At 34.6% G+C, this 16634-nt stretch overlaps 1 protein-coding gene and 1 non-coding gene across 2 annotated transcripts in view; one reads left to right on the top strand and one right to left on the bottom strand.

Annotated features, from left to right (window-relative positions):
- Nucleotides 1-16634, bottom strand: part of LOC108736729 (potassium voltage-gated channel subfamily H member 6) — a 237247-nt gene that overhangs the window by 13957 nt on the left and 206656 nt on the right. Inside the window, exons 11-14 of the mRNA XM_025975105.1 lie at nt 14084-14107; nt 8890-9044; nt 6765-7006; nt 440-535 (exon numbers count right to left, since the gene is read on the bottom strand). Coding sequence (XP_025830890.1) covers nt 440-535; nt 6765-7006; nt 8890-9044; nt 14084-14107 — 517 coding nt within the window. The remainder of the gene's footprint in view (nt 1-439; nt 536-6764; nt 7007-8889; nt 9045-14083; nt 14108-16634) is intronic.
- Nucleotides 13432-13504, top strand: Trnac-gca. Its single transcript has one exon. It is a non-coding gene; the product is annotated as a tRNA-Cys (tRNA).

Below are 16634 nucleotides of genomic sequence, written 5' to 3'. Positions count from 1 at the left end.
AGCCGGCCCTGATCTTTTGCGTACCTAAGCAACCCCAATAAAGTAATTAGTTGCTTACTAAGTGATTTTAGGTAATATTTATTGTAAAGTATCGCTTCAATGTCGAAAATAAGATGTTCATGAAGATATATAGATACAATATATTAGCAATTCTTAAAAAATTTAATAAAAATTTTGGTGAAGGCGCCGGGACATTAAAAAAGGCTGTTACCATTTTTCGGTTATCTCTTTTAACTTTGTCTGTACTCCTCATGAAGCATTTCCTAATTTAACAAGGGCGTGTTCAAAACACAGCAAATGACTACAGTCTCATGTGGAAATACGTACATACATCCATTCTCACAGATAATTTGTTGCGGACTATGCCAATTTTCATCGTCCAAACTATAAAAGGCTTTTCTTCAACATTATGAAATCAGTGAGGCCATCATCTGCGAACTTTTAATAAAATATTTCTTNTGGTAGCGCGCCGTCCCTGAGTATAACCGCTGAATAATCGCCGAAACGTTACCGAAGATACTAGCGTACATAAGCGCTGCAAAGGAATTGACAAAGTTTAAATTTCCTTCACAAAAAGGGCTAGCGAGAGAATTTCTGCTTAAAATTTTTCTTACTCGTTTTATTTGTAGATCCAACTACATATTATTTAGAGAAAATCGGTTCTACGAGTTATTAAATTTTATTAAATAAATTATATCGCTATAGAATGAGAAAAAATGTGCGGAATTTATTAACTAGCTGCGTTTCAAAACAACAACAAATATTAAAACGAAACAGTGTCGTAAGTGAGTGCAGAGAAATAAAAACTGGTGTGCCTCTAGGTAGAATTTTAGGTCCGCTACTCTTTATCCCTTATGTGTCATCTCTGCGTATGATACAAAATCATCATTTTTGATCTTATTAAGGACGTAATTTATATAAAGGATAAAGAGTAGGGGACCTAAAATTATACCTTGAGGCACACCAGGTTTTATTTCTAACCGTAGGAGAAGATTACTAACAGTGCAGAGTAAATTACTGTAACATAAAAAGTTGTATGCAAGGTCTTGGTATTGATGTTGCATTTTCGTAAATATAAACCTTCCAACCCTTAACTGCCTAGATTCTTTGCATATTCACAACTAAACTAAAAGGAAGAAATGAATAATAACATACTGACTTTAAAAAATCTATGTTTATATAATTAAAGAACTTAGTAAGTGTCTACTCAATGTAAATTGTCGTACACTATCGACTAGAAATATTATAGCCTCGATAAAGTCTCTCAATTAGAGGCGAAACGTCGGTCGGTATAACCCCTAAGTGTGTAGTATATTATTAGGTTTATTAAAATATTTGCACTACTGTAAAAAAAATGGTAAAATAAACATTTTTGAAACAGTCTATGGTATCTTCTCCTTACTCTGCAAACTCAGCATAAGTAGTTGAAAAATTAGATTAGGGTAATTAGATGAAAGTATTAATCAAATTACTAACAAATGGAGTGTTACTCATTACTTATACTTTTCTTGGGGAAAACTTTAATTCAAAAACAAGATCATAATAAAGTGATATACGTAGATTTATTTGGTTCAAGTATATATACAGGGTGTCTCTGAAATAAGTATCAAGCATGTAGGAAGTTACAGGATACTATAAAACAAAAACATTAAGTAAGTATTTAGTGGACCGTTTTCGAGAAAAACCTATACCTAGATACCGAGATACCTATTTAGATACTAGACTTAGATACCCTAGACAAAAATTGTCAGTCTCTCTCCAGTCTCTCAGAGTCATTCAGCGTTTCTGAGAGAGTCTCTCACAGTCTTTGACGGTCTCTCAGTTATTGCCTAGGTGTTTTTATGGATCTCTCACAGTCTCTGTATGAGAGACTCGAACGATAAAATTGTTAATTCAGAGATTCGAGTCTCTCACAGAGAGACTGAATGAATAAAACTGAAAAATTGAGAGACTCGAGTCTCTCGTAGAAAGACTGGGATCTCTGAAATATGTTGAACTTAGAAAATTTTAACCATGTCTATCGAGACACCACTTATTGAGAGATTCGAGTCTCTCGTTCAGAGACCGGATACGAAATGAGGATCTCTCTATGAGCGACTCGAGTCTCTAGTTTAGAGACGCTAAACAGTTTTTTTGACAGTCTCTCGACAGTCTCTCTCAGCGCCACCAGAGAGACTCGGTGAGAAACGGAGACTCGAGTCTCGCTTTCAGAGACTCTAAGAGACTGAACATTTTTATCTCGGGTAGTTCCTTGGTTTTTGGTATTTGTTAAAAAGCTTCAAAACTTGCTACTTATTTCAGAAGGACCCTCTATTGTTCTAACACCAAAATGCAAAGATCGATTTCTGAATAATCTCGCTGTTTTGATCCTTCTGGCTTAAAAAGATTAGTGTTAAAATTACGTTGGGATTTCTGAGTATTTCACTGTGATACTAAGGGTTAAAAAAGCTGAGAAGATCTAATTCATTTTGAAATTAATCTCTATCTACGGCCTTGAAAGGAATAAAATTCGAAACTTATTGAAACTTCTAGAAGCTTGAAAAGAGATTTAACATTTACCTATGTCATGCTTAGACTTTAAGTATGTTACAAGAAAAATTACAATACATACTTCAGGTTTGCAGTTATTTTTCTACTTCTGTAAATATATATCCGACCATAACTGAAATGTATTTCACACAACTGCAATTCAGTATGCAGATGTGGAAAGAAAGTTTTTCAAATCATACGCATGAATTATATTCTTTTTAAGTTATATGCATGTCAGTGGGATGCATACAAGTATCTTCAACCTTTTTCTTTGAATTGGATTTATATACAGACAGAATCGATCGTATTGGCGAAGAGAGTCGACTTTTATTAACAACGTTTTTGGCATTGTTAAGAAATTGAAAGAAAAGTAGAAAACGAGTCAACAGGTATGGTTGAAAGAGACATAACGTAAAGGAAATAACGTTCCTACAAAAAAAAAATTAAAATTACTTCATTTCTAACATTCTCTATATACGGTATCTTTTTCATTCGCGTGTAACACCACATTTCGAACGCTTCTAAGCTTTTCTTTTCCACAGCGCCCACCTTCCATGTTTCGCACCCGTACAGCGCCGCGTTCTAAACATATACCTTTACCAATCTTTTTCGAATTTCTAAATTAACAGTTTCCGAGCATAGAGGTGACTTTTTTTTAATGAAGGCGAGTCGACCCGGCGTTATCTGCAGCTTTATATTCCTACTATTCCTTCAATCCTGACTTATCTGACTTCCTAGGTATCTAAAATCGGTCACTTCTTCTAATTTTTCGTCTCTTATCTTTATATTCGATCTTTCCTCACTTTTTCTTCCCTTACATACCAGTACTTTTGTTTTACATTTATTTATTTTCATGCAATACTATTTTGTTAATACCGCTTCCAATTCACTTACAGCTATCTCTAACTCCTCCTTGCTAGATGCTAATACTGCCATATCGTCTGCAAATCTAAGCATACTAATCTTTTGCCCCTCTATATTTATCTTTACAGTTGTACTGTCTTTAATAATTTTACTTATTGATGACATCCCCCGAAGTACTCACCGCCCGGACATCAGAATGAGGGACTAGTTGAGTATATACAAACCTTAAAATTTTGGGAAATTTGGATATTCCAATTAGATTATAAATAAATACCTGAACACTGAAATATGAAAACTTCCAAATTTTAGTTTGATCAGATAACGTAAAAAACATGAGTAAAAGCTTCAACATGTAGGTACTTATATAACCGAGATTTATTCCTTCAACAACTAAGTGTATCTAACGATTCCACGAGTAGACGATGTAGAATAAAAAAATAAAAAAAAAAAAGATTTATCTTCGCAGTTAAAGTTAGCAACTGCAGTCATGATGTCGAGATTAGTTTGTTGGGTAAATGGTTTTGCGTCTTCTCCTTTATCTACTTTAGACAATGGAAAATATTAACCATGACAGTAAGCAAAGCTGTTCAGGATAAAGGATATAGAGTTCTGAGGAAAACATGAAGGTTTTCCAAGTTCAAGGAAATTGTTACCAAATGCGTTACAATAAAGCGGCATCACCAGTTCGGTGAAGCGTGTGTATATAAGGATTCTAGAAATAACTTGATTCTAATCAAAAATACTATACAGCAAGCACTTGGTCACTTTTTCCTTAAATATACTGAGAAAGCTCAACAATTGTGTTGGGACTTGACATCGAAAAGCAGCTTCATTATAAACTGTATCGTTAAAAAAAATTACTTTTTCCATCAACTTTTTATTAAACCTGACATTTAAAATCAATAACTTCTCAAGTGGCTTAGGGCGACCTTCGTCAGCGTGACGTCACAATACTGTAGGGATCTAACCTACGTCCAGCGGACGGCTCTTATCCGACGGTTGATTACATTCAATATTTGTAATTTTTACTATACGAGGTCTGTCCAAAAAGTATCGCAAATTTTGAATTTACGCGGGTTACGTATATTCGATTTTTTTTGTGGCGTCATGTTGGTACTCATGTCTCTCACTTCGTTCGGCCGTGTATTCATTATTATTCTATAATAGTTAGGCACATAACACTAGCGATAGTGTACTATAGGAGTTAGCATTTTGAAAATTGAAGTGTGATTATTAATAATTACGCAAACAGCGAATACGTTTCATCAATTGCAGCGGCCGTAATGCGTATTGGCCTGTTCGCTATCGACTACAGCATAGTGACGTCACGCGCTCTCTCTCTCTCTTCAAGGTTATATTAAAACTGGTTTCAATCCTTGCAGTTTTCAAAACGGTGTAGCCGGTCTTAATACTGATTTCTCGAGCGTAAGAAAAAAATTTTATTGATAGTCATATGTGAAAATTCGAATTAACAAACTATCAAAACAATTGTTGTAGACGATTTTCAATATATTACGGTGCGGTGTTAGAAAAACAGTTATTGCCGCTTTTGATGCCCTGAATATATATGAATAAATTTTAGTTGAATGACTATAAAGCCCTATGTCATTTCTCACTCTTCAATGTCAGCAATAAAAGTCTCATTCAATTTTAATTTTGATGCATTTTTAAGAAGCCTTATAATACATGTTAAAAGGCGAATTAATACGATATTTTTATTGTAGTTTAAACCAGGCTGGATTCAAAGAGAAATCATTTCATTATCATAAGGTCGTCAGTCCTAGGACTGGTTGGACACGAATTTCCATTCTTTTTCTTAGTTAATCTTCGCATTTCCCTAAAACTAGAAAATCCCACATGCTTGACTATTAGCGTGCAGTAATGTAGGTATACCTGTACTCCTCTTAACTCCTGTTTCTGTCTCTAATATCTATCTGACTAGACCAGGGGTCGGCAACCTTTTGAGTCAGAAGAGTCGAAAATTACAATTTACAAAATTTCAAAGTTTTTAAAGAGCCACAAAATTTTTTCTTGCCAAAAATAAATAGTACTCGCATTTAAATAATTTTTTTTGATAAAAAACCAATCTATTTATTCATAAGAAAGAATATCTATTTATTCATAAGAAAAAATATCTATTTATATACAACACTAACTTGTACTTCAATAACAAACAATTGAGCAAACAAATTCAATGGGAGCCATGGCTTTGCATGGTTATTCAAGTAGAAAATTTAAACTTTACTAAATAATGTAACTTGTAGTTAAAATAAAAAAAAAACAATAATAACATACATTTGAGCAAACAAATTCAATGGGAGTGTTGGCTTTACACGGTTTTAGAAAATTTGGATAAATTTGGCTCATAACTTCTTACTTTACTTTTAGTTATATTCATGCAAGGGCTTGCTCGCACGAATATGTCGATCCGAAGATAGTCAGCACTCCACATGCCAACTTCTTTACCTCACNTGCTTTCAGGAATCGTGGGAATGGGTGGGTGGTGGTTCGGGTGAGAAAGTTGAGACAGACGAAATGAAGACAGAAAAGAATGAAAGATAATCTGTGTATTATTACTGCCCCAGCATTTGCCTAAGCGATCCAAGGAAACCACAGAAAAACTTGGATCAAGGCAGACGGACCCGGAATCGAACCGGCGTCCTCCCGAATGCTAAGCAATAGTCTAAACCTCTAGACCAGGGGTCGGCAACCTTACAAGCCACAAATTGTTTTCTTGCCAGTCAGCACTCCACATGCCAACTTCTTCACCTCACTGTAGCAATCTGGAAGACTATTGGGATGCGGTGAAAAGCGAGTACAAGTGGCTGAGAAATAGAATCAGTGTCTAATCCTCGTTAATCAATTCAGAACGATTTTTAAATATTTTTTTTTGATAAAATAAATTATATTTTCGTATGGAACTAAAGAGCCGCAGCTTCACATCCAAAGAGCCGCATGTGGTTCGCGAGCCGCAGCTTGCCGACCCCTGGACTAGACCTTTATGCCTGAAAAGATGTCCTACCAATCTATCTCGCTTATTTTTTATTGACTTCTATAGAGTCCTCTGTTCTCCTATTCTTTCTAATTTCTAACCTTCTCTATCCACGGTATCCTCAACATTCGCCGGTAACACCACATTTCTACATGATTTCATAAAATTATTGAGGCATCGGGACTCTCAAATGGATTGAGAGCGAAGCTAAGAAATGTATAAAATAACCTGGAAATTGATTTTCCGTTGCTATTCTACTTAATATTCCGCTGAGGCTTTTTATTTTAAATGAACTCGCAGAGAAAATTTCATACATTTATAGACGGAAGATACTGTTCAAACTATCTTTTACCTATAAAAATACAAAAAGTGAACTTACATCCAACGAGCATAACGCAGATGGTGAATATTTTCTCTGCATCAGTGTTGGGTGCCACGTTTCCGAACCCCACACTTGTCAGCGACGTGAAAGTGAAATAGAGGGCGGTCACGTAGCGACTTTTGATACTGGGTCCTCCCGAATTGTTTGACAGATAATACTGATGGGTATCGTTGGCCAAACTGTCCAACCAACCGATTTTCGAATGCAGAACCGGACGTTCAGCATTGCCAATCGCGTACCTGAAACACAAAAATATCCACGCATTTTAAAATGCTGTAAGTTAATCTTGTTAGACTTCATATTATCATATCACGAATGAAAAACAAAATAAGTTTTTTTTTCCCCTTTTTAACATTTTGTTTTGTTTTGTGTCGGTTCGCTCAATCGGAATTGCAGAATACATTCAGTTCGTTGGTAACCAGCAAAGACGTATTATTAAGCGAAATCATTAAATTGATATTTAGACATTCTGAAGAACCTATTGATGAAATTTATCTTCATCATGTAACAATTGGTTATTGGGATGCGTCAAATGGGAGGAGCCCCAAAACATGGCGCTGATTAGGGAAAACTTATCGTAGTTCCTATAGTGTACCGTGCAATTTCCAAGTTTTTAAATTACGATAAAATGATAAGTATTGACACAATATGTGATTGGGCTGACACAAAGCCTCGGAAAGAAAATTTCGTTGAAAGTGAGCGTGTTTTTAATGCCAATCACATTATAAAATTCGGAAATAACAAATCCGGAAGCTAGCCTTCAAATTCCGTCACGTTTACTGCCTACTTTTTACAAACTTCGGATTTAAAAAGTGATTCACGTTATATAATTGGTGAGGTGATTCTGGGTGATTTAAGCAATATCATATCAATGACTTGCACGTGCAAAGCCGATTTAAGAGAACGTTGCAAACACATTATTGCAACTTTGTTGTATTGCAGCAGGTAGGTTCTTAACCTCAAAATACTTATATCGTATCATTAGAATTGTGTTAAATCAATTACACAGGAATAAATAATTTCTCACTTTATAATTTTAGTATGATTCTAGTTTTAAATATTAAGGTTATGGCTGATGGTAAATACTTGCTGAAATATAATCATGTGCATTAAAATGACGTGAACAAATTTTTATTCCGGAATTCACTTCTTTGATACCTACTGCTTTCATCCAAGCTTCTATTAGTTTACTTTTTTCTCTAATTTTCCGAATATATTTTTTACATATATAAAACGGTTAGTTTTTATTGGAAAGTAGTTAATGTAGGTGAAGAGTGAAGATCTATGTCTGAAGTGCTATTGCAGCTTTTCACTGAACATATTAACTTTTTATTTGATTTAACTTTAGAAGAAAACTTCGTCGACTCAATCATCAAAAAAAAAATTACTTTTTTAACGTGTTTTATTATTTTAATAAACAATTTTACAATTTGCGTGCACAGTTCCTATGTAAATTTTTCCCTCATTCGAGTTATAAATTTTGCCACCAGATGGTGTATGCCCATTTGACGGATCCCAATACAACACGCAAAACTCCCCTTCCGTTTTTCTGCCTAATAAACTTTTGTGTACCCCTTTTGTTTCCTTCTTTTCTTGCTGCCATCTTCTTCTTCAAGTGAAAGATTAACAACTTCTAAATAAGTAAGCGAATAATTTTTATACAACACCGCGACGAAAAAGTGCTAACCGTTTTGTCGAAATTGTATCATGTGAATAAAACATTAAACTGACGGACATGTGACGGACGGTAGCGTCTTGGTTCCGACCATTGGAATTAAAATGCGTCCGCGGCGTCCGTTGACGATCAGTCGGCGATACCTCGACCATTGCTTCAGTCGCAAATAGGCACGATCGCCATATATGTGATTTCTTCTTTTGAGTATTCTGAAATTCCTCTTCTAACTCAAGAATAATGTAAAGCACTTCGTCAGACGACTCATCCATTGTGATTGACCAATGTCAGTCGTCTACAGTTAAAACATTTGCCGATCACTGCGCTCTGTCAACAAACAAGTGCATCGCGCCCCGCCCGTCCGTCCGTTCGCTGCCTTCGCCCGACCCTTACGAACCAGTGTGCGCTCACCTTTAATCGAAAATTCCGCTAGAGTTTGTGTGTACTTACCAGATGCAAGCAAGCCAGTGCGCAATGAGCGCAAAGGTAGCCATGAGTAGCAGTAAAACGGCTGCTCCATATTCCGAATAGCGATCTATTTTCCTGGCCACCCTGACCAGTCGCAATAGACGCGCCGTCTTCAGCAGACCGATGAGTGTCGTGGTCTGAAACAGAACAGAAGGGATCGCTTCAAGATGGAGTCTAGCCCCACTGAACGGGCCGTTTTGGCAGCAAAGCAGCTGTTTGCGAAGATACAAAGCCGATAGAAGTTAAAGAGACAAGAGATAGGTTGCTGCTGCCGGTGCTACCAGAGCACTTGACAATAATAAAAATAAAAAAAGTAATGTAAAGTCAAGGGAGATGGTGAAAAGCGGTCTTCCTGCTTAAAACAATCACTTACTATGAGAAAAAGTACTATAGCATATTACGTATGTCATCTAATACATTAGCAATAATAATAACTGTAAGACTTATTAGTCCCACTCACAAGTGTTATTCTGTTTGTTCTAGTTTGTTTCTGATATTGCTGCAACCTAAGCAGTGGGGTAACTGGCATTAGTGGCGCCCGGGGTGAAAATGTCGTCTAGTTCCTATACTTGGTAAAAATCAACGCGCTTAACAAACGACTAGGTCTTAATCTTGTGAACTTTGCACATGCGCTTTAGTGATGCTTCAAACCCAAATTGATCTTATTTTATAAGATAATTTTCGGACATGTTAATGGCCTAGTGGTATAGAAGGTCGACTGGTATGCCGGCGGGTTTGAGTTCTATTCCGGACTGATGCTTTTTCATCTTAATTTATTTTCATTAATTGATTGATTAGGTTGTTGTCATGTTATTAAGAAACTTCACACAAGATTAAAACCCTACTCCTCTGTTTAGCCGCGTGTGCCGCAGCCCAGAGCACACCGCCACCACCGTTACCCCTATTTTTGCCACTGAATCTAAGCAATAAAGCGTATTGGAAAATAATGAGACATTTGCTACATGTCACTAAAATTTTGTTTCGAATTTTTATATACTCAAATATGTTTTTGAGATCGCAAAATCAATCTCAATTTTTTCTAACTCAATATTTTGAAACTGCCAAAATCATAAATTTTTTTTCATTACTTCGCACTTGTCTCATTATTATCCTGCAGCTTTTACTTTCCTCTGTTTCAATTACAAATACGACCAAGGGCGCTAGTTATTAAAATAACAAAGTAAAGAAACAACATTCCTAGCTAGCTGGTAAAGCAATGAATAAATATTTTTAAGTGTACAAGTGCAATATTAAAAACTGGAAACGACTTTCGAAATGCTTGAGATGATCAGCAATTTTTTTAATAAGTTTAATTATAATATCAAATTATGTAACATGTTGGCACTCTTTTTAAAGGAAAGAGCTCTGTAATTACTTAGCTACGGAATATTAATATGCACCAAGAAGATGATATATATTATGGTGGATGAAACGTCTATTTGGATATTGCATCTTCAGTCAGAAGTAATAGTAGTGTTCTGATAGAAGTTTTATAAAATATTCAACTACAATTTGAAAACAATTAATGAATGTATTGGTTCTGAGATCAAATCGATAATTTATAGCAAATTGCAATTTTCAAGTTAGGTATGAAATGCAGTTATATATTTTAAAAAAATCACATTTGGTTATACCTTTTAGAAGAAAAGGAGAACAGTTTAATAATAATTGATTAGATTATTTCTCATAAACTGATGTTAATAAAAGTATGCTCAATTCAGAATGAAATTGCTTCTTTTTTAGTGTTAAAATGTACCACAGCGAACTGAAAATTTCAAATACTAAAAATGTTTTGTTTCAAGAAAAGAATGTATTAGAGTTGCTTCAAATAGCTTAACTCATAAATCCACCGGAAGTATATTTCATTTACTTTCTCTAGCGATTTGCCCCTTCCAATGTCTTGGATGCGCGCTGGTAAAATCGTAGGTAGGGAGAAAAAGGCTCATTATATTCTCGACTGTTGTTCATTAAACATACTTTTTCATACAGTACCTGCCAAAAGTTTTGTTCAATCAAGAATAGTAGTGCGAGTCGAAAACAAGCGTTAAAGCTTTTAATATGTCTTCCAATATAAATAAACATCTCGTTGATATTTTCAGTAGTAATTGGTACCAGTAACAGCACATTTGAGCAATGCAATGTTAGTGGATAAAATGGTCAACTTTTCCGTGCAGTACTGTATGGATTATACGCTCCTCAGCGGTTAAGAGTTTGGCCGAGAGTTGTCTCCTTTCTTGTCTGTCCTAGTGCTGTTCTCTTCTACTTTGCGCCGGTCAAACTAAAGGTCACATCGCTAGAGAAACTAAACGAAGTATAATAATTTATCATTTAGTCTTGTATATTCGTTCTTGGTTTTGGTTTTGGTCTTGTTCGTTTGGTCTTGGTTTTGTACGTTCGGTCTTGGTCTTACTAGCATAAAAACAGTCTTGGTGTTTCGAAAATGCAAGACTAATACCAAGACTGCAAGGTCAAAACCAATCAGTGAAATCAGCTTTCATTCGTTTGCATTTCAATTTAATTTTTACTAATATTAATAAACGGTTGTGTGCCCATTAAATTTGCCTTACGAGGGATGTGTCAATGACAATATGGAAAATTGGTTAAATATTTATATATACTTTTAAACATTATGCTATCAGGCTTGTTTAACTTTGCTTCATGTTTTTGAATTTATATTATTTACCTTTTTGTGATCTCTGTATTGGATACGTTTATTGTTATGTATTGATATAATTTTGGTGGCTACAATAGCGGCGTGGTTGTAATTAATTTAACAATTTTGCATTACATAAAATCCTTTAGCAAAGCCTCCTGTCAGATTTGTTTAGTACATAAACGAATAAGTAAATGTTTATTTTTCCTTATCTGCAAGTATGTATGATGTACATATTAACTTAGACGGAAATAAAATTAAAGGAAGTCAAATCTAAATTATTTGTTTGTTTAATTAGAAGTGTATCCTTCAACCGTAAAATGCAAAATCAAACGTATAACATTAACTAAAATTGTTCATGCGTTTTGAACATTTGAACATCAATACTCGTGATGGCGTATCGAGTGAAAGTGAGTTCTCTGCTACTTACTCAAGAGTGTCTCGATTTTAGTTGTGAGTTGAAGCTCTTGCTACAGTTCATATAAAACAAAAATTAGTACACGTCGCTAGAATGGGACATATCGTTAGTGTTGAATTACAACTCCTTGGGAATGTTTGTAACTAATAATAAGAGTTCTTATTAGAAGGATTTTTTGCGCTAGTTTAAAGTTAAAAGATCAAAAAAGACGAAATACAGCAACAAATACAAACTTTGCTGCTATGTCGGCAAGGCTGCCAATTGATTAATTCTAAAGTTTAAGTTTCTGTATATATCTCATCAAGCTTGGCTTTGGATATTGGAATTAGTTCAGAACAATATTCTAAACAATATCTATCGATTGCGTCTCCTAAAATTTTCCTGGAAAACCGAACAATTTCCCGAGATGCCTTGCTTCTTAAAGTATTTTTATCATTATCTAAAGAAGGAAGCAACCTTATAGAAACGTGTACTGGAGAATTTTCGTTCCTTGATAACTTTTCTGAAAGGGAAGGTTGAAGTATTGATAAAAATATGTAAAAAGCACCGCATTTTTGGGAATTTCTGCAGTTTTCGAGCTTCTTTTTAGATTCTTGAGGCTCTCTGTCGAATTCTTTGAAACCGTGGATTTTGGCAATAGATTAAAAGTCTCAATGGGCTCTAGCTAAGTCGTAAAAGTTCACATTTCCCCTAAAGTTGCATTCTTCCTACAATTATACCTATGACAGTACGTTTTGACAACTTAGATTAATGTAAACATTAAATAATACATAAAACGACTGGTCCAGGGTTGCATATAATCGTAAACAACAGATTCTATGTTGGTGTTTGGTTACACCTCTGAGTACACCAACTTTTTTTCCCCATAAGTACATTATGATGTTGAGGTGTACTACACGTTTGCAGGGTGCATTACCACTCCCGCTCCGAAACCATGACACATAGGGATGACACATCAACATCTGCATATAATCTTGAATGTATTTAATACGTTTAATTGGTGTAATTGTACCTTGCTTACGAAAGAAAGCAACTTTATGAGACCCTATCTCAAAAATCTAAGATTTTACGACTTAGACATCTACACGTCGAGAACTTCCAGGATCGAAAGTGTTCGACAGAGGGTCATTTTCCGTAACGATCTAGCTCTAGGTTCTTTAGAATTTTGTTGTGGACTGATTCCAATATTTAATTTGATTTCATCAAGCAAAAGCTACCACACTTTACACACTGCCTGGGCTACTATAGGGGAATCACCCTAGTATTGAGGTTACTTAACTTTTTTAACTTAACTTGAGGTAGTTTGTAGTGGGATTGAAAATGAAAAATGAATTTTCTCATTAATGTTTGATATTAACCCCTAAGTGTTTCATATTTATGGTATTAATATAGTTACATTAGTTCGACAGATTTGTGACCTAATAAGTACGGTTTGTCGCTGTTGCTGTTGTCACCTCTTGTAGCTTAGTGGTTAGAACATTGGTGCGCAAAGCCAAAGGTCCCGGGTTCGATTCCCGGCAAGGGTGTGACAACAGCAACAGATTTTTCCTTAATTTTTACATTAATATTTTTTTTTACAATAAAGTGGCAAATGACGTGCATTGGAATTTGTTTTATATTAACTATTCAAAATACCTTTCAGTCAAAAGACTACTATTGATTTAATTTTACATGATGCCATTCGGTAAATATGATTCATTTATTGTATATACATATATTTTAAGGCTACCTATACTAAACTTTGAATAATTTGTGGTAACATTTTTTCGTCCTGGATTGTGAAAATTTATTGCTTAATTGGAGAAATTCTAAACAAATCTGAACATTACTAATTAAAAGCATTTGAAAGCGTGGATATATATTACGATTTAATGGTTATAAAAGGTGACGTGTTATTGTAAAAATTAAAAAAATAAAATCATAAGACAAAAACTATATAACTACAAGCGTCATCCATTAACGACAATGACAGTAATAAACAATTTAAACTGTACATATTGTGATGTTTGCATACTTTATGTTATAGAAAATTTTTATTTATTTGTTAAGTATGCGTAGGTATATATAATTTTTGTCTACAGATTTCTTTCTTTTTCTTTTGCTACCTCGTCCTTATCCAAGCCAGAGAACTAGAGAAGAAAAATTGTTTTTTTAAAATTGCATTTCTTTCAACTCTTAAAAATACCTTAAAATAATACAACATTTTACCTAGTAAATACGTAAAACAACATAAATCGATTTATCAAAGACCTTTTGGTACTAGTTTGTATAATATGGAGTTTTAAAACCGACGCAAATCAGCTGCAGGATGCAGTAAAGCGAACGCATATTGATTGATCCTTTGTCCAGATGCTAGCGCTGCATTCGTTTGTTTCTGTTTGAGCAGCACGCTATGATCGTCTATTACCTATATTAATTCCTCTTTTATTACCAGTTACTCAATAAAGAAATTTCGTAACAATAAATTATAAAGGAGATAATCGTTTCCTCGAATTTTATAAATAATTGGTTGGTATAGTCTTTATACCATTCATATAAAGTTAAACTTCTTTCGTTTAAAACTTATTAAATAAATTCAAATTCATTAGATAGTCGAAACGCAGGTTTTAGAAGGAAAAGTCTAAAAATAGGTAGTTCACGTTCACAGTTAATTAGATTTTGCGTAAACAATTTTTGTTGTTGCAAATGATCACAATCGAAAATCGCTAATAAAGGAGATAATACGAAGTCCTAAAATGAAGTAATTAAAAGTATAACTAGCAAATGTATAAATGTACCTAAGTACAATAAGTGTATGTTATGTCAAGTTGATTGCGAATCTGTAATTATATATACGATTATAAACAATTTCCATGTTATTATAAAATTTTATTAATTTTTATAGAATTTTTAACATGAGATTTTACCAAAAATGGATATATTTTTCGTAGGTTGGGTAATTTGTCGAGTCGCCTTCAACAAAAAGAAGTCACTTCTATGCTCGTTAACGATTAATTTAGAAATTCGAAAAAGATTGTTAAAGGTGTATGTTTGGAGCGCGGTGCTGTACGGGGGTCAAAAATGATAAGGTTAGAAGCGTTCGAAATGTGGTGTTGTAGGCGAATGATGAGGATACCGTGGATAGAGAAGGTTAGAAATGAAGGAAGAGGTATTAGAAAGAATAGGAGAATAGAGGACTCTACGGAAGCCAATAAGAAATAGGCGAGATAGGTTGCTAGGACACCTTCCCAGGCATGAAGGTCTAGTCAGAGACGTATTAGAGACAGAAACAGGAGTTAGAAGTATAGGTAGACCTACATTAGATTACTATTCGCAAATAATTAAGGATAAGGGTTATTCTAGTTTAGGGGAAATGCGAAGATTAGTTTAGGATAGGTAAAAGTGGAAGTACGTGTCCAACGAATCTTAGGACTGACAGTCTCGTGATGATGATGATGTTGATGATAGGTTTGACGTGACTGAGACAGGATTCGTAAGTATTTGTTGGTAGCTACTTCTACTTTATTAATTTAAAGTTTGTTTTTCTAGAAATAAACTAACAAACAATAGAATTTGAATTCGTTATAAGTTTGGCAGGCTGAAGTAAGTTGGAGTAGGAATAATAACAATTTGCATCTGCAAAATGGTAATGAGTACGTATCTACTTATAAGTTTAAATCTTCTATTTGTGTACGTAGCGAACACGTGTGGAATCATTAAAAACACAAGATGTTAGTTGTTATAATGGATGCAAGAAGAGTGCGGTAATCAGAAAAGAAATTTGTACGTTCGCGTCTAGTAGCACGCTGTTGGAAGGTAATCAACATCTAGAGTGTTTTTGTAAGAAAAGCTGTTACAAAACAAAAGTTTTTGACGTTTAAATTAGACGTTTGCTACATTTTAAGAACACAAAAGCAGGCTGAATGGACATGCTGTTGTGCATAGTTAAAATCCAAAAAGGAAAGACAAAAAATACATTAGAAATGAAGGACGATATTACAGGACGTTGAAAACAGATTCAAAATTGGTTTATTGATTCAGCCTAATTTTAATTTCTGAAACAACAAAAGTGCAAAGATTCCGCGTACATTAGACACAGGGTGTTCCCAAGAAATAAAAGTAGAAAATGGGAAACTTTCTTGAAAAATTAGCGATATTGACCTATTTTTTTAACGATTTGGTCTGTGTAGAGTACGAATAAGTTTCACTATAATCTTTTGAAAATTTTTCTTTTTCTTAATTGCTATGTACTAAGGGTTAGGTTCTATACACCAAGTGCTTAGGAGCGGTTGCCGAATGAATAAAATTCTTTTATTAATAATATTTGAAGTCAATAGAGGGGTTTTTGAATTTTTGGAATTCCAGCCTTGATTTGTAGCAACTGGAGATAACTGGTTGTAGATTGTGTCAGTTTTAACTAATAGTAGACTTAAAATACAGGTAGTATACTTCATTTACTTTCTCTAGCGATGTGTCCCTTCCAATGTCTTGGATGCGCGCTGACAAAATCGTAGGTATGGAGAAAAAGCTCATTACACTCTCGACTCGAATAAAATAATTCGAAGTGGTCTGTATTCTGTCGAAACTGCCAGACGCGGATCGCGATTTCGATCTTTTTGGATCTCATCAGCTCGTCGCAGGCAGCTCCGACAGAACACAGACCAACTTTTACCTGCT

The sequence above is a fragment of the Agrilus planipennis genome, unplaced genomic scaffold (genome assembly GCF_000699045.2).
Source record: "Agrilus planipennis isolate EAB-ADULT unplaced genomic scaffold, Apla_2.0 scaffold103, whole genome shotgun sequence".
Lineage (NCBI taxonomy): Eukaryota > Metazoa > Arthropoda > Insecta > Coleoptera > Buprestidae > Agrilus > Agrilus planipennis.
Note: the sequence above shows the minus strand (reverse complement) of the source record. Positions and strands in the feature narration are given on the sequence as shown.